This window comes from Cervus canadensis, chromosome 6 (assembly GCF_019320065.1).
Source record: "Cervus canadensis isolate Bull #8, Minnesota chromosome 6, ASM1932006v1, whole genome shotgun sequence".
Classification (NCBI taxonomy): Eukaryota; Metazoa; Chordata; class Mammalia; order Artiodactyla; family Cervidae; genus Cervus; species Cervus canadensis.
Genome location: NC_057391.1, coordinates 74349407 through 74370618, shown reverse-complemented (window position 1 = coordinate 74370618; position 21212 = coordinate 74349407). Strand labels below are relative to the sequence as shown.

The following is a 21212-nucleotide window of genomic DNA, read 5'->3' as shown; positions in this document are numbered from 1 at the left end:
TGGGGGAACTAATCTTACAAACCACGCAGGGTGGCCAAAAATAACCAAGTAAATAAAAATGCTCCTACTATCCCACCTCCTCTTCCTTACACTAAATTCTTTCTCCTTCCCAGTTGGAAAAGTTGGCTACACTTTCTAACTTTCTGCTCACCCCACAGCCACCTCCAATCAGGCTCCTCCTACCCCACCACTTCTCTGAAGCTGTTCTCCCCAAAGTCACCAATGACTGACACAATGCTGAATCTAGTGGGCAAGTCTCAACTCTTATGTTGCCTGACTTCTCAGTAGTATAGCACACTTGATCACTACCTACTTCTGTTGTTCACAGTTTTTTTGAGGTATAATTTATATGCATATGTTAAAAGTATATAGTTTGATGAGTTCTGGCATAAACATATGCTTATCACACAGTCTATCACCACCCTCAAGACAATGAACACAGCCATCACCTCCCAAAGTTTCCTTATTCCCTTGGTTAAAACCTTCCATCCCTCTCCACTTCCTCCCCTCTGCCCCCATTTCCAGGAAGCCACTGGTTTGCTTTCTGTCATCACAATCTATAATCTACAATTTGCTTTCTCTAGGATTTTATATAAATGGAATCATTTTGGTCTGGCTTCTTTTAGTCAACATAGTTACTTAGAGATTCATTCAGGCTGTTGAGTGCATTGAAAAATCTGTTCTTTATTATTGCAGAGTAATATTCACTGTGTGGATATATTACAATTTGTTTATCTGATCACCTGTTGACGGACATTTGGGTTGTTTCCTATTTTTTATTATAACACAGAAAGGTTCTGTGATCATTGACATGCAAGCCTTTGTAGGAATAACTTCCATTTATCTTGGGAGATAACCTAAGAACCATATGATAGATGTAGGTTTAACGTCCATTTAACTTTTTGACAAATTAAAAAACTGTTTTCCAAGTAGTTGTACCATTTTGCATTTTAAAAAGGTATGTATGAGGGTTATAGTTGCTCCACATTTTCATCAATACTTGCCATGTTGAGTCTTTATTATTTTAGCCATTACTGTAGGTATATAGTGGCATTCCCTGGTGGCTCAGAGGGTAAAGCATCTGCCCACAATGTGGGAGACCTGGGTTCGATCCCTGGGTCGGGAAGGTCCCCTGGAGAAGGAAATGGCAACCCACTTCAGTATTCTTGCCTGGAGAATCCCATGGATGGAGGAGCCTGGTAGGCTACAGTCCAAGTGGTCGCAAAGCGTCGGCAACGACTGAGCGACTTCACTTAGTGGCATTTTATTGTGGTTTTAATTTGTATTTCTCTAAATACTAATTTGTATTTCTCTAAGGACTAAGGACTGGGCTTCCCTGGTGGCTCAGAGGTTAAAGCATCTCCCTGCAATGCAGGAGACCTGGGTTTGATCCCTGGGTCTGGAAGACCCCCTGGAGGAGGAAATGGCAACCCACTCCAGTATTCTTGCCTGGAGTATCCCATGGACGGAGGAGCCTGGTGGGCTACAGTCTACCAGGACGCAAAGAGTCGGATACGACTGAGCGACTTCACTTTCACTTTCAAGGACTAATTATTTGAGCATTTAAAAAATGTACTCATTTACATCTATATATCTTTTTGTTGGAGTGTTCAAATCACTTGACTGTTTAAAAAACTGGGTTGCTTTCTTAATCTTGAGTTTGGGGAGTTTTTAAAATATATATTCTGACTACAAGTCCTTTATCAGACATGTGATATGTAAATATTTTCTCCCAGCCTTTATTTATCAAAGAAAAGAAGTCAACAATTTAGATAAAGTCTAACTTATCAATTCGTTAGTCTATGGATTATGCTTTTGGTATTGTACCCATTTCTTTAAATGTCTTTATAATGCATTCTATTACATTACATCCACTGGATTCCCTCTGGTATATGCGTGTGTGCTCAGTTGTGTCTGACTCTTGTGACTCCATGGACTGTAGCCTGCCAGACTCCTCTACCATGGGATTATCCCTGCAAGAATACTGGAGTGGGTTGACATTTCCTCCTCCAGAGGATCTTCCTGACCCAGGGATCAAACCCACGTCTCCTGTGGCTCCTGCGTTGACATATGGATTCTTTACCACTGAGCCACCAGGGAAACCCCTCCTTCTGGTGCCAGTTATCAATTTATTGCCTCTCAGATCCAATTCATCTTTTTTGCCTACTCTGTGAGAGTGAAAATAGACTCTTTAATATCCTCTTCTTTGGCATGTTGCAGGATGTTAAGCTTTGTCAATAGATGGCACTGGAGAGACACTGAAAAAGGAAAGGGGTTTGGTGCCCTAGCTCTGTAGACTTCTGTAGCATGCTTGGCTCCTGCCATGCCAGACTACTGTGATCCACACAGCTTCTCCAGTGCCTGGATCCATCATCATTCAGTTGCTCACAGCCTCCCCCAGCAACCCTCCCGTTAGGTGATTTTGTAGCAGAGTGCCTCCAGGGAGACATCTCTCTGTGGGACAGCTTTCCTCAGCACAGTGGATTTCCATCAAATTCCACTAATGCAGCAGAAAGTGACTTCTTTGCCATTCATTGTGCAATATGCTCTAACAAGGTCTGGGCTTCAGTCTGGAAGTGGAAGGGGTCTTTTCCTTGGGAGTTCCATCTCTGCCCCAGGTAGAAGCTATTATATGTTGTATTGTGTTGTATTATTTATATTATATCTGCTATTAAAGCACAAGCCAGAATCAAGATTGCTGGGAGAAGTATCAATAACCTCAGATACACAGATGACACCACCCTATGGCAGAAAGCTAAAAGGAACTAAAGAGCCTCTTGACTAAAGAGGAGAGTAAAAAAGCTGGCTTAAAACTGAACATTCAATAAACAAAGAACATGGCATCTAGTCCCATCACTTCATGACAAATAGATGGGGAAACAATGGAAACAGTGACAGACTTTATTTTCTTGGGCTCAAAAATCACTGCAGGTGGTGACTGCAGCCATTAAATTAAAAAATGCTTGCTCCTTGGGAGAAAAGCTATGACAAACCCAGACAGAGTATTAAAAAGCAGAGATATTACTTTGCCAACAAAGGCCCATCTAGTGAAAGCTATGGTTTTCCAGTAGTCATGTGTGGATGTGAGAGTTGGACCACAAAGAAGGCTGAACATCAAAGAATTAATGCTTCTGAGCTGTGGTGTTAGAGAAGACTCAAGAGGCCGTTCGACTGCAAGGAGATGAAATCAGTCAGTTCTAAAGGAAATCAGTCCTGAATATTAACTGGAAGGACTGATGCTGAAGCTGAAGCTCCATTACTTTGGCCACCTGATGTGAAGAGCTGACTCACTGGAAAAGACCCTGATGCTGGGGAAGATTGAAGGCAGGAGGAGAAGGGGATGACAGAGGAAGAGATGGTTAGCTGGCATCACCAACTCAAGGGACATGAGTTTGTGCAAGCTCTGAGAGATGGTGAAGGACAGGGAAGCCTGGCATGCTGTAATCCATGGGGTCACAAAGAGTAGGAAACATGATTGAGTGACTGAACAACAATGACAACCTGCTATTACAATTTTAAATATTGGTCATATTTTTTAGCTGTTCTTTTAATCTTCTTTAGAGCTCTCTTTACTCCTTACTCCAGTACTCTTGCCTGGAAAATCCCATGGATGGAGGAACCTGGTGGGCTACAGTCCATGGGGTCACAAAGAGTTGTATACGACTGAGCGACTTCACTTTATTCCTTACTAGCCCATGGGTTGGCAAACTGTCCCACAGGCTAAATACAGCCCACTGCTTGTTTGCGTGAATAAAGTCTTATTGGAACACAGTCATGCTCAATCATTTACATATTGCCTACAACTCTTTTCATGCCACAATAGGAGAGTTGAGTAACTACAAAAGAGATGGCCCCCAAAGTCTAAAATATTTTTCTCTACAAAAGAAGTTTAACCACCTGTATACAAGTCAGTTCATTATTCCAGGCCCCCATTATGTTTAATAGTTCTTCATAGCAAACTTTCCCTGTTCAAATTTACCGTGTAACTTTCCTAATCTGCTCAGACTCAATCTAACATGTCTCCAACCTCTCTGTCTCCCTTTCACAGACCATTTCCAGGCTTAGCTTCCTCTAGCTATCCTATAATGTGAGAGCGCCTCAAGGCCCTCCTCTATACTTTCCCTAACTTCCTTTCCAAATGACTTATCTGCTTACCTGTCTTCAGTCATCAGGTCTGTGGAATTAACTAAAGAAACCTTGGTTTTTAATCTAGGTTCTATGAATGAAACTGTACGCAAATTTTGTGTGGATGCACAAATGTGCATATGTATAAGAAGCTCTCTAGCCTCATCTTTTGGCACAATGGCACAATAGCTAAGGGCACAGACCCTGGATACAACCTGCTTAAGTTTGAATCTCAGCTCTGCCATTATGGCCTGGGCTAACATATTTAACCTTGCTGTTGTTTCAGTTTCCATGTCTATAAAAGAGGGAATATTGTAGTATTAATACCTACCTCAGAGAGTTGTTATGAGAGGTAATGTAGTTAGTAGATACAGAGCCCTTCCCTGGTGGCTCAGACGGTAAAGAATCCACCTGCAATGCAGGAGATCCAGGTTGGATCCCCAAGTCGGGAAGATCCCCTGGAGAAGAAAATGGCAATGCACCTCAGTATTCTTGCCTGGAGAATTCCATGGACAGAGAAGACCAGTAGACTACAGTCTATGGGGTCGCAAAGAGTCAGACACTGCTGAAGCAACTTAGCACACATGGCACATAATAAACACTATATAAGCACTGGGTCTTATTGCCATTTCTGGCACTGCCTCTAGCCTCTGTGGCCTAAATAGATCAACGTTTTCCATTGTTCTAGTGGCCCCTGTTTTACCTTTGTGTGCTCACTCAAGTCCTCTGCTTAGAGAATTCTTGCCTATATATTGCTTACCCACTAACTTCTGACCTTCTTCAGGCTTCAACTCAAAGAGGTTGAGTTGTTTCCTCAAAGTCTTCCTGATTTCCAGATCAAAAGGGGTCTCCTGCTACAACCTCCCAAAACTCTCTATTTCCCCTTGTAAACCTCACCACAATTTTTTCATAGTAATCACTTGTTGCAGAGGTAATTTCTCCCTGGGTCCTTCCTGGACCTCAGCACAGTGCCTAATACATTGCAGGAATACCATTAAGTGAAAGTGCTAGTTGCTCAGCCATGTCCAACTCTTTGCGACCCCATGGGCCATAGCCTGCCATGCTCCTCTGTCCATGGAATTCTCCAGGCAAGAATACTGGAGTGGGTTGCCATTTATTTTTCAAAGGGATCTTTCCAACTCAGGGATCGAACCAGGGTCTCTTGCATTGCAGGTGGATTCTTTATCGTCTGAGCCACCAGGCAAGCCCAGGAATACCATAAACATTTGTCAAATAAATGAGTGAATGTATAGGAACAAAACATGGGGCAAATATTGTTTCTGTTGTTTAGTCTTTAAGTTGTGTCCAGTTCTTTTGCAACCATGGACTATAGCCCATCAGACTCCTCTGTCCATGGAATTCTTCAGGCAAGAATACTGGAGTGGGTTACCATTTCCTTCTCCAGGAGGTCTTCCTGACCCAGGGATCGAACCTGCTTCTCCTGAATTGGCAGGCGGGTTCTTTACCATTGACTCACCAGGGAAGCTGATTCAAATATTAGATAACCCAATAATTAGCGTGTGACAAAATATGATGACTATTAGATAATCAAATTTGTATTGTGTGAAGGAAATACTTTCCTTGCCAAGTGCTGTAAAATACACTGGTTTAAACTGAGCCCGGAACATGTGTCTTTCAATCAAATGGAAATGAATTGTCCAGAAGAACCAGAATACATTACTGAGTGCAGGCAGGAATCACAAACAGATGATGACTTAAAACATTCCCCACCTGAAAACATTCATTCTCTGGAAACAAGAAAGTCCTCAGATGGCAGAGCTAAAAGGAATGACTAATCAGGGAACCTGCTTGTTCCCAGAGAATTTCCATGGCTTTATTCAAGACAGGATTAAATACTTTCCCGAGTAGGCAAAACCAACTGTGCTAATCTGAGAAATCCACTGCCACCCTGGGAGTTAAAATAGCTAACCCAAGTCTTCAAGAAAACTATATTCTATCTTCAGTTAACACTCAAACACCAGGAAAATTATATTTTCTATTTCATGATATGTTTTTATTTTATTGAATAAAATAATTCAAAAGACACGAAGTGATTCTCCTGTAACGTCTCCAGGGACAGATTGCTTCTGCTCCTTTGGATGAAGGAATCCCTAAAGAATCTCTCCCCTCTTCGCCCCCCGACCCCCGCCCCCAACTGTCAGACTCCAACCGCTCCTCTTCCGTGTAATCAGCGTTGGAACATTTTCCTGGCGCCAATATTTGATCTCTAGAAGAAACATGCGGTAACCGACTAACCATAACTAGGGAAACGTGAACAGGGTCTGGACTTGGGCACCAGGGCAGAGAGGACTGGGGAGATTTCACGGTGGCCCAAGGGGCCATGGGAGAGCTGGTTGGGTGATCCCAAATGTCCTAGATCCTAGCCGGTTGGGGAGTCTTTGCTATCTGGGGCAAGATTCAGCTTCTCTCGGAGTCTGGGAAATAGGAGCGCACATGCCAAGCTTCGGACTACATTTCCCAGAAGGCTCTGCTCCCCGGGTTGTCGTAGTTTACCAAGGCGTGTCTTGGAGGCGAGGCCGCAGTCGGCAAGCACAGCTGCGGCGTCTCGCTGCTGCTCCGGCAGCCGCACCTGCCTCCCGGCGAGATGCTTTGGGTCCTGCTCCTGCTCCTTCTTCTCCCCTTTCTCTTGTACATCGCTGCACCCCAAATCAGGTCTGTGCAAATGTACTGCCTTCCTCTTAGAGAAATCTGAGGGGCGCGGGGCGCGGGGCCGGGGGAGACAGACATCCTCATCGAAGCTATGAGCTTCAAAAGGAGGATAGGAAGACTCCCTGCGGGGCTCCAGGTAGGGGATGTTCGGTGGGTCGGAGGAGGTCCAGCTGCCCGGGGAGAGGAGGGCGAGATCAAGAGACCCCCAGGTCGTGGGAAGAGGCTGCAGTCCAGAGCACCCCGCTTTGTTCCCTCGATGCCAGTCGTGACATCTGCACCCCCACTGCTTGCTCTCTTGTCGCTGTTGGACTGACTTTTCCTCTGGGCAGATGCAGTAAAGGAGAGAAATGAAAGGGTTTCATCACTCTTGTCTTCTAACCTGCCTTAGCAGCAGAAGTATGGGGTGGGGCGGCGTGGGGGAGGGCGGTCCCGAGCCTTGCCCTGGGGTTTGGGGGTGAGGAGGAGAGGTTGAGGGTCGTGGTCTCTTCACCAGGGGCTGTATCAGCCAATGGCTGGCTTCGTGCCCCAGAGAATCAGCAGCGAGTTGCCGGACAGGCAGCCTGCTGATTGGTTCTGAGTAAGTCACCAGTAGTGACGGTGGACCTGTGCCTGCAAAGAACACTCCTTCCCTCGGTGGGGATTGGGTGGGGCGGGCGGGAGATGCAGTCAAGGTCCGACTGGGACTGGAAGGCGCGCTAGATCACCCTCCGCCGTTTCTTACACATTCACCCCTTCCTTCCTCGTTCCTCTCCTCGTTCGAGCCGCTTCTCCAATTTTGTTGTTCTGAACTCTCCGCGCTCCCACCTCTAGAAGCTCACACGAGTGCGAAACTCGGATGAATACGCTGCTTTTTCTTTCTTTTTCGCCACAACATCCTCTGATCCACACAGAACCTCAGTGAAACGTTGAACCTGGCGTGCTGCAGTCCATGGGGTCGCAAACAGTCGGATACGACTGAGCGACTGAACTGAGCTGAAAATACTGCTCATACTTCAAAGAGATTTTTCTAATCAAAGTTATACTCCAAGGGTCATATTCCCAACTTACCAAGCTAGGTCATGGGGGCTGGACCAGAGCTGGACTTTTGTAGCTGGTTGTCTCGTTTTTTCCTGCTGGGTAAGGAGAAGGAACAGCTGGGTTGAGGTCCTCGTGGGTGCTCCTGGAGGAGAAGCGGAATGGACGGGGGAGAACTGAGAGGGGACGATTGTCTGAGGAGAAAGATACCCGCTGCTGGGCACCTTGCTTCCTTATTGGCCTGTTTCTTCTAAGCAGGAACTTGAGTGGCTAGCAGTGTGTGCTTTCCAATTTTCAATGAAACATTTAAATTAAAAAATGCATATCCCAGTCAGCTGATTCTTTTAAATTGAGTCCCCAGGCTTTGCAGGGTAAAGGACACTCTAAGACTTAAAACCTGTTTAGGCATTCAGTCCTTTGGAGAAGTAGGGTGGTGTATTGCTTAGGAAGAAGGACTTGTACTGATTAAACCAGGATAAACCAGGACTGGAATGTCAAGTTTCACTCTGTACTTACTTACCTCATGTTTTGCCTTATTTTTAACTGTGTTCATGTGTAGGGGGCTGGGGGGGGGCGGTGACTCGTTTCATTTTGTCCCAGGTTGACAAGCTTTCATAATTTTTAACTTTTTTTGTTGGGTAAGCTGTTTTATTCAACCATAAAGGCCATAAAGTGCCAGTTATGGACCGATTAACATCAGTGGACCAGTTCTTTCTTTTTCTAGGCTGAGTCTTGTGATTTCCTCAACCCGAGGAAGAGCTCCACCAGGAGCTCAAATATTCATCCAGTTCTTGTACTGCAAGGAGCTAAAGTTAAAGTTGCCCTTACAATATAATCATTTCTGTCCTTAAGCAAGAGCAGAAAAAATTTGAGCAAGAAAATCATAAGAGCAGAAAACTTTTGTTTTCTTTCCTCCAGTCTTCCTTCAGTCTGTAAAAGGACAGCAGAAGGAATGAAAACAGCCATCAGCCTTGGGATGTGTAGATATGGGGTTATTGCAGGAACCTCTGGCTAAGGCAAAGAAAATGAAGAACTGATAACTCCTCTGTCTGCAGGAAGATGCTGTCCAGCGGGGTTTGTACATCAACCGTCCAGCTTCCTGGAAAAGTGGCTGTGGTCACTGGAGCCAACACAGGCATCGGGAAGGAGACCGCCAAAGAGCTGGCTCGAAGAGGCAAGTCTATCTGCTTTCAGTTCCCTCCTGCTACTAGTTCATTTGTTGTTTTTTTTAATTGAAGTATAGTTGATTTGGGGCTTCCCTGGTGGCTCAGGTGGTAAAGAATCTGCCTGCAATGCAGGAGACCCAGGTTCAATCCCTGGGTCAGGAAGATCCCCTGGAGAAGGGGATGGCTACCCACTCCAGTATTCATGCCTGGAGAATTCCATGGACAGAGGAGCCTGGCAATCTACAGTCCATGAGGTCTCAAAGAGTCAGACACAACTGAATGACTAACACCCTTATAGTTGATTTTACAATGTTGTGTTTATTTGTGTTAATCACTTTGTGTACAGCAAGGTGATTCAGTCATACATGCATTCTTTTTTATGTTCTTTTCTGTTATGGTTTATCTCAGGATATTGAATATAGTTCCTTGTGCTCAACAGTAGGACCTTGTTGTTTATCCATTCTATATGTAATAGTTTTCATCTGCCAACCCCTAACTCCCAATCCATGCAACCTCCTCCCTTCTCTGCCTTGGCAACTACAAGTCTGTTCTCTGTGTCTGTGAGGCTGTTTCTGTTTTGCAGATAGCTTCGTTTGTGTCATATTTTAGATTCTACATGTAAGTGATAGCATATCGTATTTGTCTTTCCCTTCCTGGCTTAACTTCACTTAGTGTGATAATCTCTAGTTCCTTCCATGTTGCTGCAAATGGCATTATTTCATTCTTTTTTTGGCTGAGTCGAATTCCATTGTATATATGTACCATATCTTTTTTATCCATTCATCTGTCAGTGGACATTTGGGTTTTTTCTTGTCTTGGCTTTTGTGAATAGTGCTGCTATGAAATAAAGGTGCATGTATCTTTTGGGATTATAGTTTTGTCAAACTATATGCTTAGAAGTAGATTTCTGGTTCATATGATAATTCTATTTTTTAGTTTTCTGAGGACTATTTTCTATAGTAGCTGTACCAACTTATATTCCCACCAACAGCATAGAAGGGTTCCCCTTTCTCCACACCCTCTCCAGCTTTTGTTATTTGTAGACTTTTAATAATGGCCATCCTGACTGGTATGAGGTGATATCTCATTGTAGTTTTGATTGGCATCTCTAATAGTTAACAACATTAAACATCTTTTCATGTGCCTGTTGGCCCTCTGTCTTCTTTGGAGAAACTTCTATTTAGGTCTCCTGCTTGCTACTGCTATTTTATCCCTTGCCATGATGACCATTTTCATTATTTCCTCCCAGGCTTGGAATACAAGAACATTTGAAGGGCCCCACTGATCTGCTGGTCTGAATGTTGTACATGTTCTACATACAATGGACATAATGAAAAGTGTTGATTTATTTTTCTTTCCTGATTTATTCATCAGATACCTCTTTGTGAAGTAGGGGTAGTCCCTTTTTAGAAACAAACAGTAGAAAATAATATTTAACATTAGAATTAAGTCTTTGATGCTCACTCAAAAACAGAGCCAACAGTTTATCTCTCTTATATGTTGGTTGACAGGAGCCCGTGTGTATTTAGCTTGCCGGGACGTGCAAAAGGCGGAGTTGGTGGCCAGAGAAATCCAGATGATGACAGGGAACCAACAAGTGTTGGTTCGGAAACTGGACTTGGCTGATACTAAATCTATTCGAGCCTTTGCTAAGCGCTTCTTAGAAGGTAAGTGTCCAACTAGGGACTATGCTGTGGGTCTTGCAGTCAACATGGAAGACTTAGCTAAAAGGAAAAGATTCCTCTCCCTCTCTGACATCTAGAAATGCTAGACAAGATACAATCAAAAACTTTTGGATTCATAACGGGACTCCTTAGTAACAAAGGGAAATCCTCAAGAGGCAGAAAAAAAAGTGACTTTGAAAAGTCATAGCAGACTTCCACAGTGGTCCAGTGATTAGGAATCAACCTGCCATTGCAGGGGACACAGGTTCGATCCCTGGTCCAGGAGGATCCTGCATGCCTCGGGGCAACTAAGCCTGTGAGCCATACCTACCTAGAGCTCATACTCCACAACCAGAGAGTAGCCCCCTCTCGCTACAACTAGAGACAGCCTACACGCAACAGTGAAGACCCAGCAGAGCCAAAAATAAATAAATAAATTCACCCAAAAATGTCATAGTAGTTCATAAGAACTAAAGCCAAAAATCTCACATGTGTACTAGAACTCCATATGGTCTGGAGTCCAAATATCCATATAGAGCTAAGAGATGAGGCCTCAGGATGTTGAGGGCTGGGTTGCTGTACTTGAGGCTCCACGTCAGGCTGGGATCCACAAAAAGTCATCTGGTCCATGGTACAGGGGCTTAAAAAAAAAAAACCCAGGCCAGCTGCTCAAGGATATGACAAAGAAGCCTATCATCTCTCTAGGAGGTGGATGAATTAAAGGTCATCTGCAAGAAATTAGAACTTCAGGCTGACATTTATGGGGGCGGGGGGAATTTCATTCACATCACTAACTATGCAAGAAACTGAAGCCGAGAAATTAACATATAATCCTGTAGTGTCACATCAAAAGCAAGTCCAAGAGCACTCTGTAGACTTTTTCCCTCATAACCCAGGGATCTAGGCCTCCCAGGGAAAACAACTTCCACTGATACATGCTTTTAGACAAAAATTACAAATGATATGAAAAAAGAAATCGTAAGAGAGTTGGCAATTGAAACAGAGGTGAAACCAGTGTTTCTTTGGGGGCCTGAAACCGAGTGGCAGGGAGGCATACCAAACATCCTGTTTTTCTCTTGTTTTGGAATTTCTCATTCAGCTGGGGAAGTCTTTCTATTGGGAAAGATAGAACACTTCCCAAAAGCAGTGAGTCAGTAGGTCCTAAATTGGAAAGATTGGAAAGGCCATTTGGTCATGTCATGTGGAATTTTTCCTTGTAGTAAGAATATGTAGGATTCAACTAGCATCTTAAAATGAAAAACAATACAAAATAAATATGAAGGGAAAATAGAGGAAAGATTGAAGCCATGCATCCCCCTTTTCAAAGCATGGGTGTGGGGCAGATTTCGAAGATGTAACAGGCGTGGCTGGCCACGTGCACTCTCCTTCTCCTCTTCCCTACAGAGGAAAAGCATCTCCACATTTTGATCAACAACGCAGGAGTGATGATGTGTCCCTACTCCAAAACAGCAGATGGCTTTGAGATGCATATAGGAGTCAACCACTTAGGTAAGAAATCTTGTCTCATCACGAAGCTAAAGGGAAACTTAAATTCTCATTGGAAAACTTAGGGTCATATGGCGCCTTCTTTGTGTGAGCGGACCTCTAGGCCATCAGTTCAGTTCAGTCGCTCAGTCGTGTCTGACTCTGCGACCCCATGAATCACAGCACGCCAGGCCTCCCTGTCCATCACCAACTCCCAGAGTTTACTCAAACTCATGTCCATCGAGTTGGTGATGCCATCCAGCCATCTCATCCTCTGTCGTCCCCTTCTCCTCCTGCCCCCAATCCCTCCCAGCATCAGGGTCTTTTCCATTGAGTCAACTCTTCGCATGAGGTGGCCAAAGTATTGGAGTTTCAGCTTCAGCATCAGTCCTTCCAGTGAACACCCAGAGCTGGTCTCCTTTAGGATGGACTGGTTGGATCTCCTTGCAGTCCAAGGGACTCTCAAGAGTCTTTTCCGTAACAGACCATAAATATATTAATTTAATAACTAGTGTGGTCCTGCCAGAAAGCTCAGGCTCCCTTGAGGTTCCCCCCGTTTTTTAATCTGTGCTTCACATTCAGTTTAACTTAACCTAATTAGAGTGGGTGCTATGTTGCTTTCTTTGTAGCCACCTTTGTGGCAGGCATCAAATGGAGGCCATCGGCTCTTAAACAGTTGTTACCTAGTCCAGGCTTACTCTGCTCACTACACGACAGGCCAATGAATCCGAGAGGCGAGGTGTTGAGGCAAGGAAGAGACTTTAATCAGGGAGCAGGCAGACTGAGAAGATGGCAGGCTAGCACCTCAAAGTAACCATCTTATCAGGGTCTGGATGCCAGGTTCTATTATAGATCAGAGATGGGGATAGGTAAGGAAGCAAAGTAAAAAGACCGTTAATCTTGCAAACACCTGCTGGAATGGCAAGCCTCAGGCATGGCATGTGTTAATTTCTCCCTTCCTGCCATCCACAGGTGGACAGGGTTCTGAACAAAGGCACTTTTAGTTTAACAGCCAGACAGAAGGGCAGGATTCTTTGAGGCAAACCATTCTGTATGATTTCAATAACAAAAGCAGCAAAAAGCAAGTCAAAGAAACAGTTCCATCATGGGGTCAGAATTGGCTTCCTCCCTGCAACAGTGATGTTATTCAAATTTGGAATAAGATATGACTACATATTCATGAGTCATGAATATGTAGCTGGTAGCTCAGCTGATAAAGACTCTGCCTGCGATGCAGGAGACCTGGGTTTGATCCCTGGGTTGGGAAGATCCCCTGGAAAAGGGAACTGCTACCCACTCCAGTATTCTGGCCTGGAGAATTCATATTCACATAATCTAGACCTCCATCATAGAAGGATGTCTAATGTCTTTGGCGCTCCTATGTCCCTAAACTCTCATTGAACTTGTTCTGTAGTTGATAATGAATTAATGAAGCAAAAAGCTTTATTATTGGATTCTCTGTCTCCCATAGCAGAGCCTGGCTCACCTCTACTCCCTCTCCCCCCCACATTGGCCCTGAAATCTGTTGATTCTTTTTCTCATAGGTCACTTCCTCCTGACCCATCTGTTGCTAGAAAAGCTGAAGGAATCAGCACCATCAAGAGTGGTGAATGTGTCTTCCTTAGCACATCACCTGGGAAGGATCCACTTCCATAACCTGCAGGGCGAGAAGTTCTATCAGTCAGGTCTGGCCTACTGTCACAGCAAATTAGCCAACATTCTCTTCACCCAGGAACTGGCCCGGAGGCTAAAAGGTAAGCTTAAAAGAAGTGAGTATGGAGACAGGAGTCAATGGGAAGTAGCTAAAAGTCTCAGGAATCAGAGCTGTATTCTGGAGCTGATCTGGTGGACAGCATCTGCTTTCATGGCTCTGCTTGGGTATAGTTTTACTAAACAGCCCACAAATGAATGTTGGAGGTGACGGGGGAGTTCTGAAAGCTTGGCTTTGGCATTTACTAGCTGCATAACCTGCAACAAGTTGCTTAACTTTGCAAGACTTAATTCCTCACATGTAAAGTGGGATTGCTTCATGGGTTATTGTTATGATTAATTCAAGCCTCATGAGCAAGTCAAGGAAGGTTTTTGACTTAGAATGGAGGGACCAAAACGGCACTGGCTACAAACACTAGGATAAAACAGGTCCTGGGACTATAGAGGGTGAGGGGATCTCCCTAACAGCAAAGGGTCAAATAGAAGGGAAATGTATGCTTGAGGAAGGGAGTCTCCAGACACAAACAGAGGTCCTTAGCATAGGCTACTCTGGATTTCCAATAAAGAGTAAGGAAATCCAACGTGGACAATTAGAAGTGCTTAGACTTGAGACAGGCAGATCAGGCAGAAGGAATCAGACACAGGCACTCCAGCACTGGAACAGGAGTGTCAAAACACATGAACAGCTGTGAGATGGGGAGGAAAGTCTATGTCTTGGGCATGATATCCTTTATCAGCTGTAGATGGATCAGGGGAACTGGGTGGTGAAAATCAACCAAAAGTTGGTCAGGGTGCTAGGGAGGCACAGAAGTGGAGAGATGAGTCCAGCTGTGAGGATCAGACAAGAGCAGAGGATACACAAGGAAACCTGATGGATGAGGATTGGATGGGAAATAAGCCATGATGCAAAGAAAGAAACCTGGGCATGATGGAAGAGTCATTTATTCAGCCATTCAATAGCCACGTATTCAGGGCCCATGTTATTCTACACACTGGATTAGGGGCTGGGGATGGAGTGGTTCACATCCAATAGGAAAGAGAAATAATTAGCAAGTTTTTATCCAGCTGTCCCATGTAAAATGAATCTACTAATGCGTGAATAATTCTCACTGTGAAAAGTTCCAATAATATGGAAGTATACAGAGTTAGAAATGAAAAACCCCCTTCACTTATTCTCTGTCCCTCTTCTGCTTCCCCCCTGCCCGCCCTAAGAAACCACTGTCAAAAACTTGACGTGCACCTCTCCAATTGTTTTCTTGTGCATTTAACTGTGTATATACCATACATAAGGAACTGAAATCCTAACACAGTACTTTAGAGATCTTTCCATATAGTACTGGAGATTTACCACCATCAGTGAAAAGGCAGCTTTAGAAAGGCAGTGATCAACAAGGTCAAGTGCTTCTGAGCGGGTCCTGGCTCTGCTGCTTCCTAACAGTTAATAGCCATGCTGAGCCTGAATCGTAATCTGTGAAGTGAACGTGTACATTACCGCGAGGAGTGCTTGTCACAGCATCAGGAGAACAGAGTCCACAGCGGGCAAATGTTCGTTCATGTCTCCTGCCCTCTTTGGCCATTCGGCAGCGTCAAGTCCTGTTTTCCTCTTTCTACACGGCTTCCTAGCATCAGGCTCTGGCGTCACGGTGTACTCTGTGCATCCTGGCACAGTCAGCTCTGAGCTGGTTCGACACTCCGCCCTCATGAGATGGATCTGGTGGATTTTCTCCTTCCTCATCAAGACCCCTCAGCAGGGAGCCCAGACCAGCCTATACTGTGCCTTAACGGAGGGTCTAGAAGTTCTCAGTGGAAACCACTTCAGGTACGAATGTGTCTGTTTTTGAGGATGGAATTTTATTGCCTATAGGGAATTATTTGGATTTGTCTGACACACTATAACCTTTAAAAAAAAATTATTTATTTATTTCAGGGGGGCTGCTGCACTGGGTCTTCATTGCTATGTACAGGCTTTCTCTAGTTGTGGCAAATAAGGGCTACTCTTCGCTGCGAAGCCTGGGCTTCTCATTGTTGTGGAGCCCAGGCTCCAGGCGTGAGGTCTTTAGTAGTTGTGAAGCATGGGCTTAGTTGCTCTGGAACAAGTGGGATTTTCCTGGACCAGGGATAGAACTCACGTCACCTCCATTGGCAGGCAGATTCTTAACCACTGGACCACTAGGAAAGCCCTGAAATAGTATAGTGTTGTGTTTTTGTTTTTGTTTTTTTTAGTAATTTTATTTATTTTAGGCTGTGCTTCAAGGGCTTTTCTCTAGTTTCAGCGAGCTGGGGCTACTCTCCAGTTGCGATGCGTGGGCTTCTCTTTGCAGTGGCTTCCCTTGCTGCGGGGTCTGCAGGCTCAGGGGCAAGCGGGCTTCAGTAGTTTCAGCAAGTGGGCTCAATAGTCGAGGTTCCTGGGCTCTAGAGCACAGGCTCAGTAGTTGTGATGCATGGTGTTAGTTGCCCCGCAGCATGTGGACTCTTCCCAGAGCAGGGACTGAACCTGTGTCTCCTGTGTTGGCAGACCAGATCTTTCACCGTGGAGCCACCAGCAGATCCCCCAAAATGGTAGTCTTAGAAATCGTTTCTCACATGACTTCAAAGATCATAATTCCCTTTACTCAGTCATTAAAAAATAACCCTTCACTGAATCCCTGCTGTGTACTAGATGCAGAGAATACAAAAATGAGTAAAAGAATTATTCTTGAGACACTTTTCTGGGCAGTAAAGAGTTTGGATATCTGTCCTGTATTTAATGGGGACTTAAAATAATTGGAATTACAACAGTGAATAGAAGGTATATGAAACAGATGGGACCTTATTACCATTTCTTTTTTTACGATATTTTTTTTAATGTGGACCATTTTAACAGTCATTTTGAATTTGTTACAATATCGCTTCTGTTTTTGTTTTGGTTTTTTTGGCAATGAGGCATGTGGGATCTTAACTCTCCAACCAGGGGTCAATCTGTACCTCGTTGGAAGGCAGTGTCTTAACCACTGAACCACCAGGGAAGTCCCCTTGTTACCATTTCTTTTCTCCTGTCATCTTTTCCTTCTTTTGTTGGTTATGAAGCTGACTTTACTTGTTCTTTGAGTTTAAAAACAGTTATAACTGTAGGTACACTGCAGAAAGAAGAAGCACTTTTTTAATCACTCCAGGCATCTATGAGCAATGTAGTATCTCAGCCACATGACACCATACAACATCTTACAGAGTTGACCTTTGAGACATATTTGAACAAGATGGACATACACAGGTATCAGCCAGGCACTGATATTATAAATAAATATTTATATATACACACACACACAAGGGGGATATAAAGACTAAATGATATGTATTATATATCAAACAAACATTCTGATCCCAGGCAGTCTAGTGAGCTCCAAAATGGTTCTGACCCCATTTTTCTCTGGGCTAAAGCCTGGAGAATGAAGAGATAGGACAAACACTGGTCCTGTGAAATACCCAGAGCCCGTGTCGTCCCTGGGTTATTTTTCTGTCGTGTTCCTTATGCCAGGCGGAGGGCAGACTGCATTGTTAACCCCGTGTTCTCAGCCTTTCTCTTTCCCTTCCAGTGACTGCCATGTGGCATGGGTCTCTGCACAGGCTCGTAATGAGACGGTAGCAAGGCGGCTGTGGGATGTCAGCTGTGACCTGCTGGGCATCCCTGTGGACTGACTGATGATGGCAGCTGGACCCAAGAGAAGCCTGAAGCAGACTCCTCAGCACTCCCTGCCAAAATGATTCTCCTTCAGGATGGCCAAAACCTGGAGCACAAAGCAGACCTTCCAACCTTGCCTGCTTGATGCCTGATGAAAGCCCAGTGTACACTGCCGGATTCATCCAAACACCTTGCATTTGTCCCGGTTACTTTGCTCCTATTCCTGCCCGTTATTAGAGATAATATAGGCTAAGTAGACCCTCAGTTGACCTCCAAACTCATCTTTCCCTTCTGAAGCCTCTTACCCAGGGGAACCTAAGCTGCGCAGGGGTTGATTGATGGCACTTTGGATTAGTTTCTATCCTCTTTGTCCACAATGTAGTTCTTCTGAACCAAACAACCTTCAAGGGGAGGCATGATTTAGCCTCAGCTAACAGGAGTCCCAGTGGCTTGGCTCAAGAGCAGGGTTTGTCCTTCTTCTCTTAAGAAAACCACCATGGCACCAACACCTGAATTCTCTCAGCTCTTCACTGAATCTGGATTGTGGCATGGCTTTATCTCTGACAACCTAAAGCCACTGCTGCTAAAACACTTTCCCATGCCTAGACCACAGAAGAACTTCCTTTTCTAAGAAGGTGGAGTTTACTGGATTTCCACAGAGATTTGTGGAAAGGCAGAAATAAACATCAAATTTAAACTGCCATTCATTTTTCTGCTGTTTTTCAAATCAGCAAGAAGGTGGTGGAAAAGGCAGTTTGAAAAGATAGGCCACTTGGCTTCACTTACTGACCCTAATTCATGGAGGCTTCCTCTTTGTGCCTTAATTTCTCTTAGAAAACCAGAAGAGGAAGGCTATTTAATGATTGTCCCTGAGTATATCTTTGTGTGTGTTCTTGTGTTTTTAAGCAGTTGGGAGTATTCAAAATAGTCAGAAAGGAACAGTATTAAACTGGACCCTAGTGCAGATAAATAATCAGAGACAGAGCAGAACTGTGTCATTCAGTCTTTGATACAAATAGGAAATGAACTCTGTCTATGCTGATAACTACCCACCAAGAAGCACATGGGTAGCAGGGAAGAAGTCCAAAAAAGAGAAGAATCCTGGAAGATAATGCACGCAAAGGCAATGAAGGGGCTAGAAAAGGGAGTTGTTTTTTTTTTTTTTTAATGCACAGCTAAAGATGGTAAAATCCAGCAATAGAAGAATTGAGGGTGACTACCCTGTGTTCAAGCATGATAAGGCACTGTTTTAACAAGCACCCATCAACCTATGTGGCAGAAAAAGCAAAAACAGTCCCCCACCCCCTCCAATTCTTTATTCAGCAAAATTATCTTAAGGACTGGTATTGGTAATTATGGTCATTTTAAAACTCATTCAGGGCATTTCCTTACGTTACCGTGACAATATTAAAATGCCTGTTGTATGGTTTACGTGAAGAATGTTTATCCAAAGTAATGGAAGTCTGAGAAATTGGAACACAAACATGTTCCATCACTTGTTTGGAGTACATTCTTTTAGTAGAGTTTGTGATTTTCTTGGACTAATAATTACATGATCACTTTGGTGGGGAAAAGAGTTATAGGACCATGGTCTTCTCATATTTGTAAATAATCTTTTGTTGAACTTGTTTTGACCATTAAACTATAGATATGGTCATTTTATGGAAAAATTGGAAAACTTTTGATAATAGTACAGAACTGAATTAATATTTTACTTAATTTATATTGAACTGTCAATGACAAATAAAAAATCTAATGATTAACCATGTTTTTATTTACCAGAATAAAGCCTATAATAATGAAGCAAATTTAATTTGAGTCAACAGAAGAAAGCAATTAAATGACAGTTTAATTACGGTCAAAAGAAGAAAACACTTTTCATTACTGTGGTTATGCAATCAGTCCTCATTCATGAGGATAATTTGTCCCAGAGTTTGCCACAGTGCAGTCTCAATTCAAATGCTATTAACTTGCATTGTTGATAATTTGATTGTTCATTCACCCATTTCTACTAATCTTTTGTGACACTGTTCAAAGACCACTTTTTCCAGCCCAGGCTATTATCTTTCCTTTTTGTGCCTGCCCCTTCTCTAACAATGCTATGGGGCCTATCACAGTACACTGCTACTAACAATCCCAGACTTCGCTATCTCTGAATGCTCAATGAATGCTGGTGTCTCAGTGATAAAGAATCTGCCTGCAATGCAGAAGACTTGGGTTCCATCCCTGGGTCAAGAATATTCCCCTGGAGAAGGGAATGGCTACCCACTCCAATATCCTTGCCTGGGAAATCCCATGGACAGAAGAGCCTGGCAGGCTGCAGTCCATGGAATCACAAAGAGCTGGATACGACTGAGCAACTGACACTTTTCACTTTCATGGGACTTATCACAGTACACTGCTACTGACAACCGCAGACTTGGCTACACAAAGAGCTCAACAAATGTTTGTTGAATCAAAGGTCAGTGAACTCAGTCTAATAAAAATAAGGGCCCAAGAGATATACATCACCAAATCATTTCCCCCTGAACAGTCACATGAATCTTAATGTGTGGGCAGTCTTCAGTATTGGGCTGCCGAGGAAACATTTCAGAATGAACTCCATAGGCAAACCATGTAATCAATGGAAATAGGAATTTTCCCCACTAAACCATGGAAAACTCTGAAAGAGATGGGAATACCCAGACCACCTGACCTGCCTCTTGAGAAAACTATATGCAGGTCAGGAAGCAACAGTTAGAACTGGACATGGAACAACAGAATGGTTCCAAATAGGAAAAGGAGTATGTCAAGGCTGTATATTGTCACCCTGCTTATTTAACTTCTATGCAGAGCACATCATGAGAAACGCTGGGCTGGAAGAAGCACAAGCTGAATTAAGATTGCTGGGAGAAATATCAATAACCTCAGATATGTAGATGACACCACCCTTATGGCAGAAAGTGAAGAGGAACTAAAGAGCCTCTTGATGAAAGTGAAAGAGGAGAGTGAAAAAGTTGACTTAAAGCTCAACATTTAGAAAACTAAGATCATGGCATCTGGTCCCATCACTTCATGGCAAATAGATGGGGAAACAGTAGAAACAGTGGCAGACTTTATTTTGGGGGGGCTCCAAAATCACTGCAGATGGTGATTGCAGCCATGAAATTAAGACACTCCTTGGAAGGAAAGTTATAACCAACCTAGACAGCATATTAAAAAGCAGAGACATTACTTTGCCAACAAAGATCCATCTAGTCAAGGCTATGGTTTTTCCAGTGGTCATGTATGGATTTGAGTTGGACTGTGAAGAAAGCTGTGCACCAAAAAACTGATGCTTTTGAACTATGGTGTTGGAGAAGACTTGAGAGTCCCTTGGACTGCAAGGAGATCCAACCAGTCCATCCTAAAGCAGATCAGTCCTGGGTGTTCATTGGAAGGACTGATGCTGAAGCTGAAACTCCGATACTTTGGCCACCTCATGCGAAGAGTTGACTCATTGGAAAAGACCCTGATGCTGGGAGGGATTGGGGGCAGAGGATGGGGACGACAGAGGATGAGATGGCTGGATGGCATCACCAACTCGATGGACATGAGTTTGAGTAAACTCTGGGAGTTGGTGATGGACAGGGAGGGCTGGCAGTGCTGCGATTCATGGGGTAGCAAAGAGTCGGAGTCGACTGAGCAACTGAACTGAACTGAACTGAACTGAAACCATGGAAACCCACAGTGTGCAGGAAA

General features: G+C 43.9%; 1 protein-coding gene across 2 annotated transcripts; it reads left to right on the top strand.

Annotated features, from left to right (window-relative positions):
- Nucleotides 1-6625: 6625 nt before the first annotated feature.
- Nucleotides 6626-19255, top strand: RDH11 (retinol dehydrogenase 11). Of its 2 annotated transcripts, none has more exons than XM_043472360.1 (7): nucleotides 6626-6798; nucleotides 8865-8983; nucleotides 10487-10642; nucleotides 12044-12148; nucleotides 13669-13878; nucleotides 15458-15653; nucleotides 17407-19255. In XM_043472360.1, exons 1-7 carry the CDS (start codon nucleotides 6731-6733, stop codon nucleotides 17507-17509), a joined length of 957 nt encoding a protein of 318 aa, XP_043328295.1. In that variant the 5' UTR covers nucleotides 6626-6730; the 3' UTR covers nucleotides 17510-19255. The 2 variants fall into 2 exon arrangements, with proteins under 2 accessions (XP_043328295.1, XP_043328297.1); XM_043472362.1 differs by lacking the exon at nucleotides 6626-6798 and adding an exon at nucleotides 7489-7911.
- The last annotated feature ends 1957 nt before the right edge of the window (nucleotides 19256-21212 follow it).

What these genes read in the sequence shown, in the direction of transcription:
- RDH11 (XM_043472360.1), top strand. Translation starts at nt 6,731, where the DNA reads ATGCTTTGGGTCCTGCTCCTGCTCCTTCTTCTCCCCTTTCTCTTGTAC. An exon ending in ATCGCTGCACCCCAAATCAG is followed by an intron (nt 6,799 to 8,864) that starts GTCTGTGCAAAT and finishes CTCTGTCTGCAG; the next exon opens with GAAGATGCTGTCCAGCGGGG. An exon ending in ACTGGCCCGGAGGCTAAAAG is followed by an intron (nt 13,879 to 15,457) that starts GTAAGCTTAAAA and finishes ACGGCTTCCTAG; the next exon opens with CATCAGGCTCTGGCGTCACG.